The sequence below is a fragment of the Ictalurus furcatus genome, chromosome 8 (assembly GCF_023375685.1).
Source record: "Ictalurus furcatus strain D&B chromosome 8, Billie_1.0, whole genome shotgun sequence".
Classification (NCBI taxonomy): Eukaryota; Metazoa; Chordata; class Actinopteri; order Siluriformes; family Ictaluridae; genus Ictalurus; species Ictalurus furcatus.
This window is the reverse complement of record NC_071262.1, coordinates 6,745,002-6,767,984: the sequence shown is the minus strand read 5'-3', so window position 1 is coordinate 6,767,984 and position 22,983 is coordinate 6,745,002. Positions and strand designations below refer to the sequence as shown.

General features: G+C 37.4%; 1 protein-coding gene across 1 annotated transcript in view; it reads right to left on the bottom strand.

Moving 5' to 3' along the window:
* rnf145a (ring finger protein 145a) overlaps positions 1-22,337 on the bottom strand; it is a 56,062-nt gene extending 33,725 nt beyond the window's left edge. The window contains exons 1-2 of the mRNA XM_053630437.1: positions 22,141-22,337; positions 4,007-4,237 (exon numbers count right to left, since the gene is read on the bottom strand). Coding sequence (XP_053486412.1) covers positions 4,007-4,226 — 220 coding nt within the window. The 5' untranslated portion in view covers positions 4,227-4,237; positions 22,141-22,337. The remainder of the gene's footprint in view (positions 1-4,006; positions 4,238-22,140) is intronic.
* Positions 22,338-22,983: the final 646 nt, after the last annotated feature.

The window sequence follows — 22,983 nt, the reverse complement described above, 5'->3', positions numbered from 1 at the left end:
CTGTCTGTCCCTAAAATTATTTCCCTTTGAAGTGTCCTCATTATTATTTGTGCGTCACAGGAAAGCCATGGCTACAAACACTAAAGGGTTAACTTCAAGTCGTCAGATTCATCTCCATTTGCTCACAACTGAATGGTCCAATTTGGGTTTGAGTTCTCTTACCCAGAATAAAACTTGCTCCGGAGCAGGTTAACTGTATAGTGTAAGTTACCATAGTGATGAAACCTGCTATACACCAATTCACCTTGTTGAGACTGAAAAACCAGAGCTTGCTCAAACTAAACTCAAACTTCCTTGGGCAGCCACTGAAATGGGCTTTGTGAAACAGGCCTCTGAGGTTGTTTATTAACTTGGTGAGGACCACACAATTGTTATTTCAGTCCTGATAAATGAAAAAGACTGGTGGAAAGATGTACTTTCCCACCCCCAATGACTGTATGCATATTAGGTGTTGCATAGATTAGTTACCAAACAACTCGCTAGTAGCTACTGCATGGATCTGTCAACTAGGCAGGGGCAGTGGAGAAAAACAGTGATACTTCAAAATGGATGAAGCCAATTCTACAGTCAACTGCACAAGACTATGATAAGAAAGGCTAATTTTATTTTGCTTTCATGAACCATTTAGATGTTGATGTGACTTTGCATGAAGTGGCGAGACTCCCACAAATCCCATTAGCGAACTCTCACAAAGAAATTCCTTGATGAAATAATTTTTTGCTTTTTAAAGTGTAAAATGTAAATTCAATTCTTGTACTGTGGCACAGTGATTTCCACTGTGACCAGCACTGTTTCACAGCCATGGGCTGTACACCCCTGTCCAATACTCCCAGACGCTACTGTACACATCACCTCCTACATCCAATGCCATCCTATAAGGAATTTCTACAATGTAGAAATTTTCTGCATGCTCAGAATCAATAATTTCCACTGAGCCACTGGCTTGTCCACAAGTGCATTTTCAGATTTGGTGGGTCATTAAATTTGTATTACGCTAAACAGATTATTTTGCATATTTATTACACCAATTCTTTTACTTTCATCATTAACAATGTAGCCTAAAGCACTAGTGCTGAAAAGTTTATTTGTAGCCTGTGTAAGGCTATTAATTGAAATGCAGTTGGATATTTTTTGCTACACAAACAAAAGAGCGTACAAACAGTAATGTCCTGAAAAGGGGAGGTGATATGATTATCTTGGATCATGAATGAATAAAATGTCTCCATAATCTGTTTTTACAGCGAGATCGTGTGTATCATGACATTTTGTCAGTTGCACTGAAAATTCTCAGACATGGCACCCCAAGCTGTTTTATATACCAATATTACAGATTCAGAGTATGCCAAATTCCAGATAACATTCCTGTGTGAGTGTAACAGCACCACTGCCAGAAGTTTAGTAAAGGGCTTAAGTAAATAAATGCATTTGAAAAAGACATTCTTTATGATGCAACAAGCCCTGGAAACACTTTAAGGATGCTGTGACATTTTACCCTGGCAAGAATATAATACCCATCAACTCGACTTCTCAATCTTAAAATATTTTTTCTAACATCACCTGTTCTGTACACCGAATGCTGAGTGAAGTGCAATAAAAACCAAAATAATTAAATACTGATAGCTTATTTTTTTTGAATGTTAAAAATATAAATCTATTGTAGCTCAGCTAATGTATTCAGTATTTAAACGTATTGTTTATAAATCACCTTTCTGTTTATTGCACTTTTAAATACTTAATATTTAAATACACTTTTAAAAACATTAGTATCGTGTGCAATTACAGTGTCACATCTCAGATCTCAATATAAATACAGCTGTTCCTGGAAGGTACTAGAGTTTTTTAGAGAAAATATCTAAACAAACTGTATTAGGAAGAACAAGGAGCCATCAAAACAATTCTGGCACAAAGTTATGGAAAAGTATGTTGAACATCCTGCAGAGCAACATTAAACTCATTATGAAAACATGAAAATATTATGGCACACCAAAAGTAGGCTGTCCACCAAAAGTCACTGACTGGGTAAAGAGGGTGTTTAATCAGAGATTACCTATTCAATCTAGAATACCTATGCAAAGACAGCTTTTATTTTTTTACTTTTGTGAACAATTTTGCAAACTTGATTTTTCACTCCATTTCAACACTATGGGCTAATTTGTGTAGATTCATATATAGTCCCAATTAGGTCCATTTCGGTTCTAGGTTGTAACGCTATAAAATGTGGACAAGTTCATGGGGTGATTACTTATGCAAGGCATACAGAGTGCACATGTAAATCAGTGTACACGTTTGTATGTCAGCATGCACGAGTAAGAAAACATTTGTTACTAGCTGTGTACGTGTGCATGATTGAGTACAGATAGGAAAGAGAGAATGTGTGTGAGTGCTGTAAAGCAAGAGATTAGGATTTCATTACTTCACTGCCATGCCTGCCTTATCTGTCATGTTATGTAACAGTGGAGAGCTTTATTTGTAACACTGCTGAATTGCTCACCCTTTCACCTAACCCCACCTTCGGTTATTCACACCATGCACACTTGTGCGCACACACGTGATCATACTTATACACATCTTATGTTGTCAATGAGAAGGAAACATGAGAACAGAAACTAGACCAACAGAAAAAACATGCTCTATTCAAACAATAATTCAGACAAAAGGATGTCACAGACTGGAAACCTGCTAAATGACAAAATTACATAAAAAAAAAAAAATTAAAATCACAATAAAATTTTTTTTTTACACTTTATCAAATTCTTCTGGATCATTTTATTTCCTACATAGCATACAAATAATACACAAGTATCTTCTGCCGCAAATGCATGAAAGACAAAAATAAAGCTTATTTGACATACTAAAGGAGAACCCTGAAATATGAGAAACCTGCCTCGACAAGAGACACAAGCAGCAGAATCAGAGAGTGCCAGTGGATTCTCTGACTAAACGTGTTCATGTCTCTATATTTGTCCTTCTCTCTGCCTGTGATTTCATTGCACCATCATCAAATTCAATTTATCCCCCCAATCTGAATGCATCATTAGAAGCCTTCCATGAAGTAGCACTGCTGGTCTGTCTGAATAATATCAAATTTACCCTTGGTTTTGGTTCTGAGAATACCATTTCTATTTGCATTTCGATAATTTTGACTCCTTGGTCTATCTTTGAGAAAGTTTGAGAAACGTTTACAACATTATTATTATGAGACATAATACAGAGACATGAGACTTGAGACAGGGAGGGTTAACTACATTATGTTCAGTACAAACTAAACATAAACAAACCACCAAATACAATGGAAGCAAGAGAGACACACAGCGAGAGAGGAAGAGAGACAAGGAAAGAGAGACAGTTAGTAAGAGACATACAGGCTGTGAAAGAAAAGGAAACAGAGCCAAAACAGATCACGTCACACCAAAAATAATACCATGACCTGATTTGAAGCATTACCCCTTACATAAAAGTTGGAATCCTGCCAGCCTATTTAAGTTTTCCCCCCTTATTTCCTGTTCAGTCATCTCTGTCTGCATCTCACCTCGATTATCCACAAACACTGAGCGAGATCAACCACATTCATCAGAAAGAGTGGTAACATGAGACTGATTCCCAGCCTGTTCATCTTAGTCATTTAGAACACTCTAGTTTTTTGTTTGTTTATTTGAAAAAATTTACTGTGTTCAGATATTTTTGGATATTTCAGGATAGAATTTGGAGAGTGCTGTATTCTATAATCTTCACTCCTGCATAGACACTGAAAATGGAGAGAAATGGAAGCACAGCTCAAGCAACAGGACATAGCAATTCGCTCCTAAATAAGTTTTGTGATTACTTGAGTCCCTGGTGCCAAGCACTTCTAAATAGCTGTTTGTGGCAGTCTCTCGCTCGGTCTGTTCTATTTTACTGTTCATAAATATAATTTAAAGCATTTTAGCTGCATTTTATTTATTGACAATGCTATATAAAGTATTATTATTACAAATAAAACATTATAAATTCATGAAATTGGACTCACCTACATAGTGCAGGTAGAGAGCTAGGTACTTGTACTGGAAGAGGGGGTTGTTGTTCATACTGCTCCTCTGGATCTTCTGGAAGAAGGAGCTTACGTCCCAGCGGTATAGCACCTCCAGCAGCATGATGCTGGGGACCCGCAGGCCCACATTCAGCACAGCCTCTATGTGCTCCTTCACCGCCATTGCACACCCGGCTTTCCCACTGAACACAAACAGCATACGCCCTCACACTACCATGGAGCAGCCCATACATACAGTGAAGAGAAGGAGGGACAAGATTAGATTATCCAGAAGTTTCATAATACAAACATGTAACACTTAATAAAAATGAAAATAGGCTCTAGAGCAGTCAGCAGTAGCTGGGAAAATAAATGGTGGAGGGCAATGTATCCTCAAGTCTGGAGTTCCCTGATCTAATGATGATAGTCAATACAAGCAGGCTCCCTTTCAGTCAATTTGTTCATTATAACAGACAGTATGAGATCACATCTTCATTCATCTGGCTGAAGATAGTCACACCTGAAAGGCACAGGACATGTTGATATAGAAGGTTGTCAGCTACAGTCTTGGGGAAAAGAAAGTACACCCTCCTTTCATTCTGCGATTTTATTTATCAGAGCATAAACCAACTTCTATAAACAAACAAACTCAGGTGACAACAAAAATGGGGATTATGGGGATGGAAATCAGTTGTGAGTTTAACAGGCCTTGCCATGTTTCAAGAACATAAACTTGGGTCTTCAGAGTATGGTCTTTACCAAAGAAGTTTATGGAAACTATAGCTCACTCAAAGGAGATTCCTGGGGACCTCAAAAAATACTTATAAAGAGTTAGCTCACCAGGCTGGAAAAGGTTACAAAACTATTTCTCAAGAGTTTGGCCTCCACCAATGCATTCTGAAGCAGATGATATACAAATGGAGGAAATTCAGCACCATTGTTACAAGAAGTGCTCGTCAAGTAAAAATCACTCCAAGGGCACAGCAAATAATATTACAAAAAGTCACAAAGAACCCCGGGGTAACATCTAAGGAGCTAAAGGTCACGCTTGCATTGAGTAATATCAAGGTTCATAAGTTCACAATCAAGCAAACACTGAACAAGAACGCTGTGCATGGCAGGATAGCTAGGATGAAGCCCCTATTCGCCCAATAATTAATAAATATATTTTATATATATTTTAAATATATATATATAATATATTTTATATATTTTAAATATATTTTATATATATATATATATATATATATATATATATATATATATATATATATATATATATATATAAATAAAACACTGCTGCCCATCTGAAGTTTGCTCATGACCATGTGGATAAACCAGAAGCCTATTGGAAGAATATTCTTTGGACAGATGAATCAAAAATTTTGTTTTAAATGAAAAGTGTTCTGTTTGGCTGGCAGTATCATGTTTTGGGGCTGCTTTACTGCTTCGAGTCCAGGATGGCTTTCCATTATTGATCAACATACTGGAATTCTGGATTGCACCATTAAATACTAGAGAATGTCATCTCATCTGTGAAGCTTAACCGTAAACATGTCATGCAGCAAGACAATGACCCTAAGCACACAAGTAAGTCTACAAAGAAATGGCTAAAGCAGACAAAATTTAACATTTTGAAAATAAAACATAATTTTTGTGCTATTGCTTTGGCAAGGCATCTCTCACTCCATGTGAATTATAGCACAGCTTATCTGATTAAAAGTACAGTTGTGAATGAGGTGTAGGAAACCTTGTACATGGGACAGAAACAATAATAATGAAAAAAAAAATCAACAAATCTTATTTACAAGAAAGCAATATGATTTATAACTAAATACTTTAATAAAGGATTTACATAATTCATTAATTATGGCTTAATTATGAAGAGTCTTAAAACATGAATGATTATCAATTTGATGATATCTGCTGGATCGAGCACTATCTATTAATATCCCAAGAATGCAAAGCTAGCTAGTAAACTGGTAGAACACTCCTTGTTTATTAACAACTGGTAAAGATACTTTGTATTTACATATATTATATTACATAATTAGGGGTGTCACGATTCACTCCTTTTTTTTTTTTTTTTCGAGCATCAATTGCTAATCCTACTGAGCCATATGCATCGATCGTGTGTGATAAAGTTGTGCGAGCGGCATGCTATCATAGATGTTACCAGAGAGCCTGAAATCTGCCAGGTGCCAGCTAATATGAAATCAAAAGTGTGGGAACAAAAAGCGATGGAAAACTGTGTAACGGATAGCTGCACAGTGACGCATAGACGGAGTCCGTTCCATTCCATTGGGTTTTAATTAACTGGGGAAAAGAACTAATTCAGTACAAATAAACTAAGGAAATGCAGCATAAGAATTATGCTGAGTTTTCTATCTTAATGAAAGAGAAGAAGAAAAAAGATGAAGGGAAGGGTGTGGTTTTCGGAAGCAATAAACAGGTGATTAGGTGAGAGGAAGCGGGACAGCCAGGTGGGAATGGCGGAACTGAGTGTGTGCGTTTGCCAGAGACCATGCGAATGCTCTTATTGTGGATTATAACCTTGTGGATATTGTCTCAGGAGGCTGGCGAACACTTCGGGAATATTCTGCAAAGGTGAATCAACAAGCAAGCGGAGCTTTGAGGGTTCGGAGGCACATCACAGGTTTTAATACTTTTGTGGAGAACCAATAGGCTTAGATCATTGAATGCTACTGTAATTAAAGAACTCAGAGTGTTGCGTGGAACCTGACTACCTGTTTCCCAAGTTTTCAAGTATCACGAACTCCTGTATGCCTAAATCACTGCCATTAAAGTGAACATCTTTTTTGTTTTTGTGTTGGAAATGTTTTAAAAAGGTTAAGAACTGAAAAAAATGTATGAATTTCAAGCTTAAAAAAATTCCCGTGTTGACCAAAGTTTAACACAAATAAATTAGATTGTTTTTATAAACGATTATGCTTAAATAAATGTCAAAAAATAAATAAAAATGCATTGATTCTAATACGGGTCTTTTTAGACCCTCTTATGGAAGAGTATAGGGTCCAATCACTCATGCATCTAATGGTTAAAAAGTTAATGAATTGAATTGCCAAATCGAATCATTGTTAAGGGAACCGAATCGAATCATTCTGAATAGAAATGAAAAAACCAATGAATCATGAAAGGAATCGCTGTCAACACAAATGATTTACACCCCTATACATAATGTAGTATGTTGTAAGGGTATCAATAAACACTTAAGGCTGGGAGGTACAGCTAAAAAAATTATCACAATATAATGTTTCATATCATTTGGCATCGATAATTATTGATAAATTTTAATCTTTTAAACAAAAACCAGTAGAAAAAAAGGTTTGAATTTAACCACTGTATTTTACTTTATTAAAGCAAACAACAAATTTTTGTTTTAACAGTAAAAAACAAAATAGAATTTAAACAAATATCTTCTCTTACATCTTGTATAAAGATTAAATGAACAAATCTTAAAGAAACTCTTGAACTTAATAAATAAAATGTTACAGAATGTGTGTAATGTAAAAGTGTAAACATAGAACAATCAAGACAAACTTTAAGGGAGATCAACATCGCATTATAGCACAGAATGTGACTCCTGGTGCTCTGGTTTGTGCTCAGCCTGTTAGGATAGTTAGCCTAGCCTCGTATAAAACTTCCATGAACACTTACTTCCGGATAACACTGTTGAGGTCCATATCTGATGAGTCGAGCATTTAAACAGAAAACACAAAAAGCGGCAAAATGTCACATTTCTTCCTTGCACACTGTTCAGTCGCACGCCCTGTACATGTGCGGAGCACTGCGCATACGCAAGTCTCTCGCAGCTTGTTTCTCCGTACTTGGCTAAGACTTTTTTTTTTTGCAAAGCTTACACACAAACGGTGGTCTGATGTTGGTCAGATGAAAAGAAACCAAAAAAAAAAAAACAACTGCCCCACTGGTGAGCTGACATGGCCTTTTTTTATTCACAATCTCCTCAGCAGGCTCTGAACTAATTTTCGCATGTGTTCATGTGTTCAGATGTTACATGGTCACATGATGATGCAACTGAACCCCACAGATACGCAACTTGTTATTGGCTGTTTGCTTGTCACTCGTAACAAGCTCCTTTATCAAGGCATATTATAGGCTGTTTATCCAGGGACTGCGCACACTTGAAGGTTGTTCATGCAACCAAACTTCAAGTCTGTTTACATTTCATCAAGCATTATACCAAACATTTTTTTCTATCATTACCGATAAAGGTGTACCGGCAATAAATACAGATACGGTTTTATCGCCCAGCCCTATAAAAGCTATCAACAAGTTAAAAAAATAAACGACTCACGCAAAGAATGTCTGTTGAGTGCAAGAGTGACAATGCACTCGGATTTTTGGTATGGATTTGCAGTCATAAGTATGCCCCCTGAACCCGAGAGGATCAGAGGTCCACCCACCGCAGTCTCAAAATCCTGTTGGAAACACTTCTAGGGTACAAAGAAATTTTTAATATCTACTCTGCCATTTCATTTTTTTGTTTTCCATGAAACATCACTGAACTTGTACACATTATTTCAGCATCAAAGTTTTCTTGTGTTACATTTACATTACATTTATTCACTTAGCAGACGCTTTTATCCGAAGCGACTTACAAATGAGAAAAATACAGTGTTTCCTATGCTGCTCTAAGTAAAGCCTTTGTTGCTCGCTCATGCAGTGTAATTGTTTTAAATCATTATTCTGTTTGTAGCCTGATCTGATTTCACCTGGTTTATTTTTGCGGTCCTTACATTTGTGTTCTGTAGATAGTTTTGTTCAAAATGTTCCTGCTTGGTCTAATAGTGGCACCTGCTTTTACTACTCTTCACAATGGCCACCATTTCATTACAAATTAAACATACTGGCTTCATACATCCCACAGTTTTTAAGTCTACTCTTCTTAAAATGAGCCGTTTTCACTGTTGATTTTCTTTCTTGGTACTGAGCAATTTTAAACACGACATTTTATTTTGCGAAAGTGAAGTTAGCCTACTCTTGCCGAATAGCACAAGCTATTACTAACACCCTGTCTCAGTTATGTTTGTTGTCATGAGCTATTTTTCCACCGGAATTACCCGGAACAATTAACCCTCCTGTTACCCTCAAATCTGATAACATTTTTTCCAATTTAAACCTATAGAATATGACTTTTTTTTTTAACAAAGGTGTATGTCTCAGGTAATTTATGTGTCTTTGTTGACTACTTAAAAAGCACTTTATTTAGACCACCCACCCCCACCCCTTATACATTCAGAATACCTATTGCACGACTATGGACAAATTTGCAAATCACCATCAAATCTCACTGATTAATTTGGTGTTTTCATTGTTTTATAATATTTCTAAGTACATATTTTTGTAATTTATAACATCTGGAAAGAATAATTTATTTTATCAATAATAGTAACAGGAATTATGTTTGGGGTAACTGCAAGAAAAACCAACAGGATAGAGACCTAAAACAGAGGAAATTTTTTTGAATATTACAGCTGCAGTCAAAATTATTCCACCCCCATTGCAAATCAGGTTTATTGTCAAAATTTATAGACTTTCAGCTGTTTGCAATGAACAAATCAAACAAAAGCAACTGAAATAGTTCAACACAAATGAATGCTTCAAGTGGTTTCCCCAAATTCAACTGAAAATACAACTTATAATTTCTCCAGTTTCAAAATTATTCAACCCCTTCATGGCAAGCATCTTTAGTACTTAGTAGAGCACCCTATTGCTGTTATGACCTACTGTAAACAAGTTGCATAGCTTCTGGCAGCGTTCCTGAGGAATCTTAGCCCATTCCTCATGAGCAATGGCCTTCAATTAGTTTTCAATTAGTTTTAATTAATTTTCTTGGGTTTGCATGCTGCAACCGCCTTTTTCAAATCCCACCAGAGATTTACTATGGGGTTCAAGTCAGGTGACTGTGATGGCCCTGTAGAATCTTCCAGGACTTCTTCTGGAACCAAGCCTTGGTGGAATTTGAGGTATGCTTGGGATCATTGTCCTGTTGGAAGGTCCAATGACACCCAGACTTCAGCTTCCTCACAGACGTCATAACGTTTTCTCCTAGGATTTCCTGATACTTCAATGAATCCATCTTGCCTTCCATACACTGCAAGTTTCCAGTGCCAGAGGACACAAAGCAGCCCCAGAGCATCACCGAGCCACCACCATGCTTGACTATGGACAGTGTTCTTTCTTCATTCTTCTTCCTCCAGACATACCGCTGATCCATCATGCTGAAACGTTCCAGTTTTGTTTCATCGCTCCACAGAACAGAATCCCAAAACTTCTGTGGCTTATTTATATGAATTTGAGCTGACTTTTCTTGTGCTTTTTAGTCAGTAGTAGGCTTGTGACGGTACTAAAATTTCAGTAGTCGGTACCAATAGCAGTAAAATTCCACAATACCCTGTACCAATTTAGGTACCAAAGGAAAACACAAAAACATGCTAATTGAACAACACATTATTTTATTAATAAAGTTAAATATCAATATAAAATGTATTTTTATAAATGCCATTCTGTATGATATACAAGTATATCATTATTAAAGCTACTAGAGTTATCCAGACAAGAGTAGAAATGTTTTTCGGACGGACTGATAAACACATAAATTTCAGATGTATAGTTCATCATAAAGCCTCTGATGTGTAAAATTCATAAACCCCATCATGTCCTCTAATTTATTTTTACCCCAATAAAAGTTAAAGCATTAAATGGTTAACTGAATGTATTAGCGTTAAACGCACGTATGCTAACCATAAAGGAAGCAAAAACAAGGATGTTTTCTTGCAACAATACACTCCAAGTAAACTATGCTACAACATTCATAATGCAACCACTACCATAATTTTAAACTCACCTGCTTGAACTCCTTGAATAAATACTACAGTTAAGCCAGCCGCTCTTCCTGAAAGCAAGGTTAATTTATCTGCACATAAATTTTATGGGTGTGGCTTTTACACACTTGGCAGTAATAGCACCGAAAGGAGAAAATGAGCATCCGAGAGAAATACATGTATTACGCCTACTATATCGTAGGTAAGTGTGCGGGTTCGGACGCAGCCATGGTGACCTGCAGAGCTGCTGCTGCTTTGGCTCCAATGTCTCATTGTTGCATGAGGTACCCAAGAAATGTTCCCAACTTTCTACCTATCAGAGAGCATGTCAGTACCGGGTTGACCCGGTACTACCAGTACTTGTAAAAATCTGGTGCCATCAACTTTTTTTCTTCTTAGTACCGACTTGGTATCAAAGTAACAGCACTTTTGACAACCCTAGTCAGCAGTGGTGTACGTATGAAGCATGGCAACCTTCTGCGTTTAGTATACGCCTAACTGTGCTCACTGAAACCTCAGTGCCACCAAGTCTTGCTGCAGGTCTTTTGCAGTCACTCGAGGGTTTTTCACAACCTGCCTTCTCAGAATTCTGCTTGCAGCTGTTGATAGCTTCCTTTTTCTGAACGTCCAGGTATTACATATATTTTCTACCCCTAGCCAGTTCAGGTATTTCATGTGTTCCAGCTCAAGTACGCCTGGGGCAACTAATGAAGCCCTTGATTGGTTGCATCAGGTGTGCTTGAGAAAACACCTGTTTTGCATATTTGTGCTTTTGTGAGGGATTCTATTCAAGGGGTTGAATAATTTTGAAACTGGAGAAAACATAAGTTGCATTTTCAGTTGAATTTGGGGAAACCACTTGAAGCATTCATTATATTGAACTATTTTAATTGCTTTTCTTTGATTTGTTCATTGCAAACAGCTGAAAATAAATTTTGATAAACCTGATTTGCAATGGCGGTTGAATAATTTTGATTGCATCTGTATAGTGAATACATAAAATTATAGTGAACAGTATACAATTATAGCATTTTATAGTGACAGCAAAACAACCAAAACAAATGTGTGTAAAATTGTTATATTTCTTATGTTTTATACAGCTAAAGGAACCTGGGGTCAAACTGACCCCGGATGCAAACAACATGGATGCTACCAAATGTGTACAGGACATTGAGAAAATATCATCATGTTAATTTTATGTTTACCGAGTTGTCCCCATTAAATTAGGAAAAGTTATTTAAAACAATTATGCCAATCATGTATTTACAGGCGTTAAACATTGATTGGGGTGACCCCAAATAATATGAGGGTTAATCCCAGAAACTTTTTTTAAGGGACTATTTGGTTCCTCCAGACCTTTGTTTTCTGCGTTGTGTTCTGCTCTTCACTAAATGAAATACATAACGTATTCACTTCATTTAAACTTAGGGTTGCCAGATATCAATAGAAAAGTTAGCTCCAGTTTCCATGTTTTGATTTAAACCCCAAAAAACAATATTATCAGCAGACATGGCAACACTGTACTGAGGGAACCAATCTAAAAGGAACAACTGATAAACAAACAGAAAACTAATAAAATGTAAAGACAGAAAATGTGCTTAGTTATAAATACATCATTTAATATAAAAAAAGATATTATAATAACTTCATAAAACATAAATAAAATGTACATAAAATATATACATAAAATATATACATAAATGTATATATAAAATGTAAAATATAAAATACAAATAAAATATATATAAAATATCTATAAAACATACACAAATGTGTATATATAAAATGTATCTATAAAATTTATATATATATAAATAAAAGTTTATATTATATATGAACTTTATATATAGTTTATATATAGTTTGATGTTCAATGATGAAGTAGAAATGCCTTTGTTTGTAGTGAGTGAATGTGAGTCGGTCATGATTTCCCCTCGCGCTAAGCGCTGGAGCACGCAACACTCTCTGAAGAGCAAGCACGCGCTTTCGGGTTTCAGTGACACTCACTTTGTTTACTTCTGACGTGTGTTGTGTGATTTCTGACCTGTCTCCGCCCCTGTATTGTCATTGGTTGTTTCCCTATGTGTCGTTTGTGTCAGCTGTTTTGTTTCACACTTGATTACGTTTGTCATTTAAACCCCTTGTGTCTCTTTGTACTTTGTAAAGTATAACATGAGTTTTCAGTATACCAATTGGTTGTTCCTCGTTTCATGTGTTATAGTTTTGATCTTGTTCTTGCCCTCATCCTTCGATTCTGTTTAGCCTTGTTTACACCCGTTTGCCGATCGCCTGACCCATTGCCTGTTTTTGACCATGCTATTGTCTCACCTTTTGGATTTGTCTGCCTGCCTCTACTCTAACAAAGCTCTTACCTGCATTTGCATGCGTCTTAGCCTCCATTATGTACTTAACAGGAGGTTTTTTAGAATTCAATCAATTAATTCTGTTAATATGAATTAATAACATTCAATAAGTTAAGAAATCTTACTTTAATCTTCAGAATTTAGTTAATGTGTTAATGTTAATTTGAGTAATATGTTTTCTGTTTATGAGACCAGTTACTGTGAAACAACTTGTTGAAATGGAGAGAATAAAGTTTTTATTTGCATTTCCTTCAGAATTGTGAAGTTAATTATTATTAATATAAACGAAGGCATAAAAGGCAGAACTATCGGTATCGACGGCCGATATCACTCGGTATCGGCGCATTTTATATTATATTATATTACATTATATATATATATATATATATATATATATATATATATATATATATATATATATATATATATATATATATATATACACACACACACACACACACACGGTATCACACAAAAGTGAGCATACCCCTCACATTTTTGTAAATATTTGATTATATCTTTTAAGGTGACAACACTGAAGAAATTACACTTTGCTACAATGTAAAGGAGTGAGTGTACAGCTTGTGTAACAGTGTAAATTTGCTGTCCCCTCAAAGTAACTCAACACACAGCCATTAATGTCTAAACCGCTGGCAACAAAAGTGAGTAAATCCCTAAGTGAAACTGTCCAAATAGGGCCCAATTAGCCATTTTCCCTCCCCGGTGTCATGTGACTTAGTGTTACAAGGTCTCAGGTGTGAATGGGGAGCAGGTGTGTTAAATTTGGTGTCATCGCTCTCACACTCCCTCATACTGGTCACTGGAAGTTCAACATGGCACCTCATGGCAAAGAACTCTCTGAGGATGTGAAAAAAAGAATTGTTGCTCTACATAAAGATGGAATAGGCTATAAGAAGATTGCCACGACCCTGACACTGAGCTGCAGCACGGTGGCCAAGACCATACAGCGGTTTAACAGGACAGGTTCCACTCAGAACAGGCCTCGCCATGGTCGACCAGAGAAGTTGAGTGCACGTCCTCAGCGTCATATCCAGAGGTTGTCTTTGGGAAATAGACGTATGAGTGCTGCGAGCATTGCTGCAGAGGTTGAAGGGGTGGGGGGGGTCAGCTGTCAGTGCTCAAACCATATGCCGCACACTGCATCAAATTGGTCTGCATGGCTGTCGTCCCAGAAGGAAGCCTCTTCTAAAGATGATGCACAAAAAAGCCCACAAACAGTTTGCTGAAGACAAGCGGACTAAGGACATGGATTACTGGAACCATGTCCTGTGGTCTGATGAGACCAAGATAAACTTATTTGGTTCAGATGGTGTCAAGCGTGTGTGGCGGCAACCAGGTGAGGAGTACAAAGACAAGTGTGTCTTGCCTACAGTCAAGCATGGTGGTGGGAGTGCCATGGTCTGGGGCTGCATGAGTGCTGCCGGCACTGGGGAGCTACAGTTCATTGAGGGAACCATGAATGCCAACATGTACTGTGACATACTGAAGCAAAGCATGATCAGTATGCAGTATTCCAGCAAGATAACGACCCCAAACACACCTCCAAGACGACCACTGCCTTGCTAAAGCAGCTGAGGGTGAAGGAGATGGACTGGCCAAGCATCTCTCCAGACCTAAACCCTATTGAGCATCTGTGGGGCATCCTCAAACGGAAGGTGGAGGAGCACAAGGTCTCTAACATCCACCAGCTCCGTGATGTCGTCATGGAGGAGTGGAAGAGGACACCAGTGGCAACCTGTGAAGCTCTGGTGAACTCCATGCCCAAGAGGGTTAAGGCAGTGCTGGAAAATAATGGTAGCCACACAAAATATTGACACTTTGGGCCCAATTTGGACATTTTCACTTAGGGGTGTACTCACTTTTGTTGCCAGCGGTTTAGACATTAATGGCTGTGTGTTGAGTTATTTTGAGGGGAAAGCAAATTTACACTGTTACACAAGCTGTACACTCACTCATTTACATTGTAGAAAAGTGTCATTTCTTCAGTGTTGTCACATGAAAAGATATAATCAAATATTTACAAAAATGTGAGGGGTGTGCTCACTTTTGTGTGATACCGTGTGTGTGTGTGTGTGTGTGTGTGTATATTATATATATATATATATATATATATAAAAATATATAAAGCGCCGATACCGATTACTCAGTGATATCGGCTGTCGATACCGATAGTTCTGCCTTTTATGCCTTCGTTTATATTAATAATAATTAATTTCACAATTCTGAAGGAAATGCAAATAAAAACTTTATTCTCTCCATTTCAAGAAGTTGTTTCACAGTAACTGGTCTCATAAACAGAAAACATATTACTCAAATTAACATTAACTAAATTCTGAAGATTAAAATAATTTTATATATATATATATATATATATCTCCTGCCATGGCCATCCCAGTCCTCTGACTTTAAACCCATAGAAAACCTGCGGGGTCAACTGAGGAGGAGAGTTCACCAGCATGGATCTCCAAATCTGAAGGATCTGGAGAGATTGTGTATGGTGGAATGGCCTCAGATCCCATGCCACGTATTCTCCAATCTCATCAGGCATTATAGGAGAAGACTCAGAGCTGTTATCTTGGCAAAGGGAGGTAGGACAAAGTATTGACTACAAGAGTAATTTAAAAGACTAAAATAACTGTTGCACCCCTATATTTGACAAAGATTAAATTTTTTTTGGAGATCTGGGGAATTTGGAGGCCAAGTCAACACCATGAACTCTGCCTCAAACCAGGCCACTGCCATTAGGGGATACCACTGCCATGAAAGGGTGTACTTGGTCTGCAACAATGTTTAGGTAGGTGGTACATGTCAAAGTAACATCCACATCCCGGCCGAACACTTCCTCCACCGGCTTGCCTTCCACCCATAATGCATCCTGATGCCATCTCTTCTCCAGGTAAGCAATGCACACGCACCCAGCTGTCCACATGATGTAAATGAAAACGTGATTCATCAGACAAGGTCACCTTCTTCCATTGCTCCTTGGTCCAGTCCTGATGCTCACGTGCCCATTGTAGGTGCTTTCGGCAGTAGACAAGGGTAAGCACGAGCACACGGACTGGTCAGCAGCTAAGCAGATCCATATGCAGTAAGCTGCGATGCACTGTGTGTTCTGACACCAGTCTATGATAAACAGCATTATCCTTCGCACCAATTTTTTGATACAGTATACAATTTTGTGTGGGATTGGACCAGAAGGGCTAGCTTCCCACGCACCTCAATGAGCCTTTGGTGACAATGACCCTGTGCCACTTCACCAGTTGCCCTTCCTTGGACCATCTTTGGTAGGTACGAATCACTGTATACCGGGAACTCCCCACAAGACCTGTTGTTTTGGAGATGATCTGACCCAGTCGTCTAGCCGTTACAATTTGGCCCTTGTCAAAATTGCTCAGATCCTTACACTTGCCCATTTGTCCTGTTTTCAACAGATCAACTTTGAGAACTGACTATTCACTTGCGGCCTAATATAACCCACCCCTTGACAGGTGCCACTGTAACGAGCTAATCAAAGTTATTCGCGTCACCCGTCAGTGGTTTTAATGTTATGGTTGATTGGTGTATTCATGTTATTAATTTAGGTAATTAAATGTACAGTCATGTGAAAAAATAAGAACACCCCATGGGAATTGTTTTTTGACATATTTGGACAAACAAACATTTGATCTTCTTTGAAACAGTGCCTATTAATGAAGCTGATATACTTGAACAAAACCACAAGGAAAATTTGCATTTTCAATCATTTATTCAACAGTAATATCAATAAGTGTTATTCTTCTGTGGAAAAAGTAAGTACACCCTTATGATCGTAATTATTATTATGTCCATTAGCCATTGGACAGAGTCAGGACGGAAAGGAAATTGTGTTCACAGCCCATCAGTGAAATCATGTTCCAGGAAGAGGATCAAATTATTTCAAACAACTCATCATTGTCTGCTGATATGTGATACTGATACCAAAAACAATGAGTGATCATGATCACCATCTGAAATTATGAATAATTGAGTACAACGATTGAACTGTGCTGGAAAAATATATCCCCAAAGGATAGTCCTACCTTACTAAACCTATGAATGTGTACCTGTGGTAGCATAATATTAAAACAACCCATCATGAAGTAAAAATATTCCATTTAGACAAACAAGATCAGATTAGGTAGATTTGTGAAAAGGTGATCTTTCTGTGCTTGGAGATAGGGGGTTTGACAGCATCAGGACATCCGCATGAATATTTTTCAAGCAGTGCACAGAACTGGCACATACCTTAGCTTTTACAACACAGGAATGTAAGGCAGGGGTAGGTCAGAGGATTTATTTTTTTTTTTACTTGAGATGGGGCTCATGACAGCAGCGAAACGTTTTACGAGAGAGAGCTTGTCGGCATGTTTAATGTCGCTGGGCAAAAACTCGCTAAACCTTTTACAATCTAATTTGTATGGAATAATTTCAAGGGGTTGCAAGATGGCTTGAAAAAATAAAGTTTCAGTATTTTCTGATTACAATAAATATTTTTCTATATTAAAAGTTAAGATTACAAATAAATGTTTTCTGATTTCTAAAGTCATAAGTGACGAGAGTTTTTTAAAAAAATGTTAAATAATACTTTGTGACTCTGAGATATGACGTCACCATGCGGCGACTGCTTGCTAGTTATCACTACAGCTACGTGGAAATCGCAACTGCAAAAATGGAGAAAATTTGTAATCTGCAAGTCTAAAAATGTTGAGGAAATTGTAGACAGTCTACCTGAGTCGCCTGAGCAAGAGCCCGGGTGATCCAGTGTGGCAATGGATGTACTGCTTCCATTTGGATCCACATATTTGTGCAAGCAGATTTCTTCCACCGTTACACAGGGCTGCACAATTAATCGGATATCGATCGCAATTACGATTTTGTCTGCCACGATTAAATGAACATGATCGACTGCAATATTAACGTTTAAATTTCGTCCTCCGCTCATAGAAAACTCAGCTGCAGATCAAATCAAGCGCTTCCTAAACTTGCAGCCATTCGCCATAGAGCAGTGCAGGGATGACGTCATTTTGTAATGCCAAAACCCGGAAACGGTTTAGCATTTTAGGGCTCGAGCGGCCAGTTTCGCTGCGAGTGGCAGCGCTTTGCGCAAGGAGAGATCATGAAACTAACATGATGCTAAACTGCACTACAGAGGTTGTGGGGTCATTAAACATCATCACGCCAAACAGGAAAAAACTTTGTAGATAAATTCAGGGCTCTACAGTGTGACCATTTCACTCGCATTTGCGACTGAATAGAACAATAAATTGTGCGACTGTGAATAAATATTTATTTGCACCGGTGCGAGTGACCTGTTCGGAGTTGTATAATACAACCAGAATAAAAACTACAGGAAGTCCAAAATGCATCTACACCGCACAACAGTTACTTTCACACTGCTTTTCATCTCCTCAGTCAACCAAACAAGTGTGTAAATACTGCAGAGAATCCATTATGATGAAGAGAGTAACTCTGTACATCTGTATATATGCTTCTCTCAACTCTCCGATCTCACAACCGCCATCTTTTATTGATCGTGCAAAATGGCCTAAACTTGCAGCTGCCCGTGTAGACACAGCGGCTTCACACGGAGTAAATTAATAATGATGCTAATGCTACAAGGTGGGTTTAATTCAAACTTCTTTATTAAATAATTCCTCACCAATCATAATCAAGAGTAGCAACTGTTCCGTCTGTAAACATACAGTATGCTGCCGCTCTCCTTCACTAACACTAACTTCATTTAAACTCATGGTAGCCAGATATCACTAGAAAAGTCAATTCCAGTTTCCATGTTTTGATTTAATCCCCCCAAAACACAATATTATCACAATATTACCATCAACATGGACACTGTACTGGGAACCGATCTAAAACTGACAAACAAACAAAAATAAATCTACTAAAATGTAAAGACAGAAAATGTGCTTAGTTATAAATAAATCATTTAATATAAAATAATAGATTATAATAACTTCATTAAATATAAATTAAATGAGAAATTAAATGAAATTAAATGATGTTTAATTGCTATGGGTTGCATTTAATATCAATTTGACATTAAGCTTAGTTCGCTATTTCCTTAGAAAGCTATTAGCCTTTTTCCTAATATGGATCATACTTTTGTTAGTTTGTTTTTAATTAGGACTCTATTGTTTAAGATATTTAAAAATAAATATTTTATGCTTGTTTATTTATCAATTAACCAACAGTATCTCACTGCTATTATTTTAACTCAATTAACAGTGACCATGAGCAGAGAGCTTTCATTTAACTGTTTATGATAGACTTCCTGATTAAAGCTTAAACAAAAAATGATTGGTATCTGGATAGGTTTCGGTCGTAAAAATCCTGATCGGAGCATCCCTAATGAACACCATTAAACTAAAGCGCTTTGCATCTGACGGGTAAATGAACTCACCCAATCACATCCTATATGAGATTATTCAGATATATACACAATATACGTAGAGTGGTTCGAGAACTGACTCCAGCCCAGAACCATGACAGTGGAAAATGTCTAACAGGGTAGCTTTAAATATATTTAAGATTAGCAGACTTCAAATACTAAACACTGATGTGTATTGTATTTGTTTACAAGGTGGAACTGGTTAACGGTTGTTTTTTTGCATACAGTCTGTAAAATTAACTGAAAATATTTAATTTAGTTTATCAGAAGGCAAATTAATGTGTCTTGGCTCACACTATGTTCCTAAATTCTGTCATCAGCTCAAGTTTTCTCATGCATACTTATATTTACTTATATTGTGGCACATTAACGTTACCATCTCTAAAAAAAAAAAATTAAAAGAAAAAATGTAAACAACAACAACAACAAAAACACTAAACTTCAACTGTGCTCCTAAATTTTTGTAATTAGGAGCACAAGTGCTCCTAAAAGAAACTGTCTTGCGTCTCTCCTCCTGTAAACACTGTTAAAGATTTATACATTAGCAGGAATGTAGCACAACATGGAGGTGAAAGCAGCGGTCTGTTTATTTAAATGTGAAAGTGCAATAAAAATATGTTGTCCCTAAAATCAATGAATAATCATGATAAATAATCGAGATCTCAATATTGATCAAAATAATCGGGATTATCATTTTGGCCATAATCGTGCAGCCCTACCATTACATATTGTACATGACAAATAAATACCAAATCACATCTTGTTGTTGTGGATGATCTGCGAGTACCCATATCCACCATCATGCCACAGATTAAACTTTTGTGCTGTGAAAAACAAGTGCACCCATGCCAATGAAAGGTAAGCCTAAATTAATTTTATATACAGTAAATATAGTGGAAGTGGATGCAATATAGTTAAAATGTTGTGAAGGACTTAAAACAACTTTTTGTTTATTGCTTGTGTATGCTGTGGTGGTGGGGGTCACGAGTTCTAGTTGATGTTAGTTTAGCGGTCACTGGCTTAAAAGTTTGAGAACCACTGATCTAGTGAATGTCACATTTAAATCTTGTGGATGTACATATGATGCAGTGAGGATGTAAGCAATGTCTCTCATGTTGCTGCTGGTTCTGCATACACACAAAAAGTCACACACCTACTATAAACAAGGCCCCTCTTCTTTGCATCAGGCCATATCACACTACCCAGGCATGGATTATTTTCCTGCAACTGTGCAACACTTTCAATTAAACCCATAAGTCAGTTAAATTAATTCTTGTTTTTAGTCACTTACATTGTTACTAACAAAAGTTTAAATAACACAGTAGTCCTATATTATTATGTAGGGTGGTCAAGCCTTGGCGTCACAGAAAATTATGTCCATTTAGGGTTGTCTGCCCAAAAGGTTTGGGAACATTGTTCTTTTTAAATAAAGAAGGGAATTTCATAGAGATCCAAAGTTATGAAATCACACCAAATATATTTACATTTTCACACACAATAGACAGAATGTGTACTCTAGCTTAGAAAAACCCTGGGGTCAGGGCCATAGTACTACACCACTAGAAATGAGAGGGTTAAAGGCCGGGCTCAAGGCCCAACACATGGGATTTGCTGGGATTTGAAACCTCCCCATCAATAGTACTGCATTTCAAACACTGAGCCACTACTGCCCTTCTGTGTTTTGCATGGTTTGTATAGTTGGGCTTTATAGTTGCTCAGTATTACAGATGTGTAGTTAACACAACGAACATTGTTGATATTAATACAGCATTGTCTACATTATAAGTGTTATGAGTCTTGATTAACACTGAAAGTGGTACCACCTTCAGTGATCATTGTCCAGCCAGGATCATACGAAGATCATACTGTAGATGTTAATGCCACATTGCAGAAATTTATCGCTGGGGATTTCGCCGAGTTTTTATTGCTCTTTACCTGCTGCCTTGGGCTCCATAGTCAGAAAATGCCAATGAACTCCAATAACCTCGCAATCATTAAAAATTCATGAGGTGCGACCTTCCAACTGTAGGGGAATCTGAAGCAGAATACGCCTGTTGCGGTACTTTAAATAAACAGCGTATGCATATCGGCACGCCGTGTCAAAAGAAAATCATGAGGCATGGGCTAAACGCAAAGAAAGATGAACCAGTGTGCTCTCTGTGGTGACGTTTACCGCTTTTAGACCTAGCGTGAGAAATGAAGACCTAAATGTGAGTAATACAGAGTACTACTCGATTATCAGTAAGTCCTAAGTCATATTTAGCACGTGCAAAATGGTAATATAATGGTCTAATAATGTTCAGTCTTATAATGGCCTGATACCGTTATAATGCGTCTTCTCTGGAGATGCTCATATGAACTCTAGTAACCCAGTCGTATAACAAAGCCAAACATGGGGGCACTGCTAGTCCCTGCTGAATCAAGCATTTTTGCAGAACCACAAAAAAAATAGTCCACTTACAGAACCAATAATCACCGCAACTCCTCTAGGTTACGATTCGCGACGTTTCTCCGATCGAATATCAGCCATGCTTGAAGGGCAATATAGCGCGTAGAGGACTCACAAAAGCGACATGCATTGCGAGAAAAAACACTGAGACGTCGAAACTGCTCGCTTCATCCCGCAGCCATTCGAGAGAGAGAGAAGTAAACGATTTAGGGGCGCTACTGAGCATGCGCATTATCGTAATGGGGGGGGGGGCTGTAGATCTGTCAAAGCCTGGGTCTGTACATTGTCAACAGAAGGACACGAGGAGACTCTTTGGGACAGTTCTGCTCACCTCTTGGCAACAGCACAGTAGATTATATGATAACAGATTTAGACCCTTTCTATGTCAGCACATTCACTGTTAAGCCGCTAACCCCTCTGTCTGATCACAACGAAATTACGGTGTTAATTAAAAAGACAGGAACTAACCCCACTGTACACACACAGCCCAATAAATACAACATTCAGAGACCACAGTCCAAAACAGCACCAAAAAGTTCTAGAAAGCAATCAGCAGCCATGAAATTTATTAGACACCTTTCTGGACACATACATTTACAGTAGACATAATAAAGACATCAATCTTGCAGTTATGAATATAAACAATATTTTCATTAGGACTGCACTAATTTGTTGATTTCAAATTTAGAAACACACCAAAAATTTTTTTTTAAAAATCCAACCAACAATAAGTGGTTGGATACAGAATGCAAAATTATTAGAAAAGAATTAAGAAAATTATAAAATCAAAAATACAGAGATCCAAACAATGCAGAATTATGTCTTCATTATTGTCATATTTTACGACTTTATAAA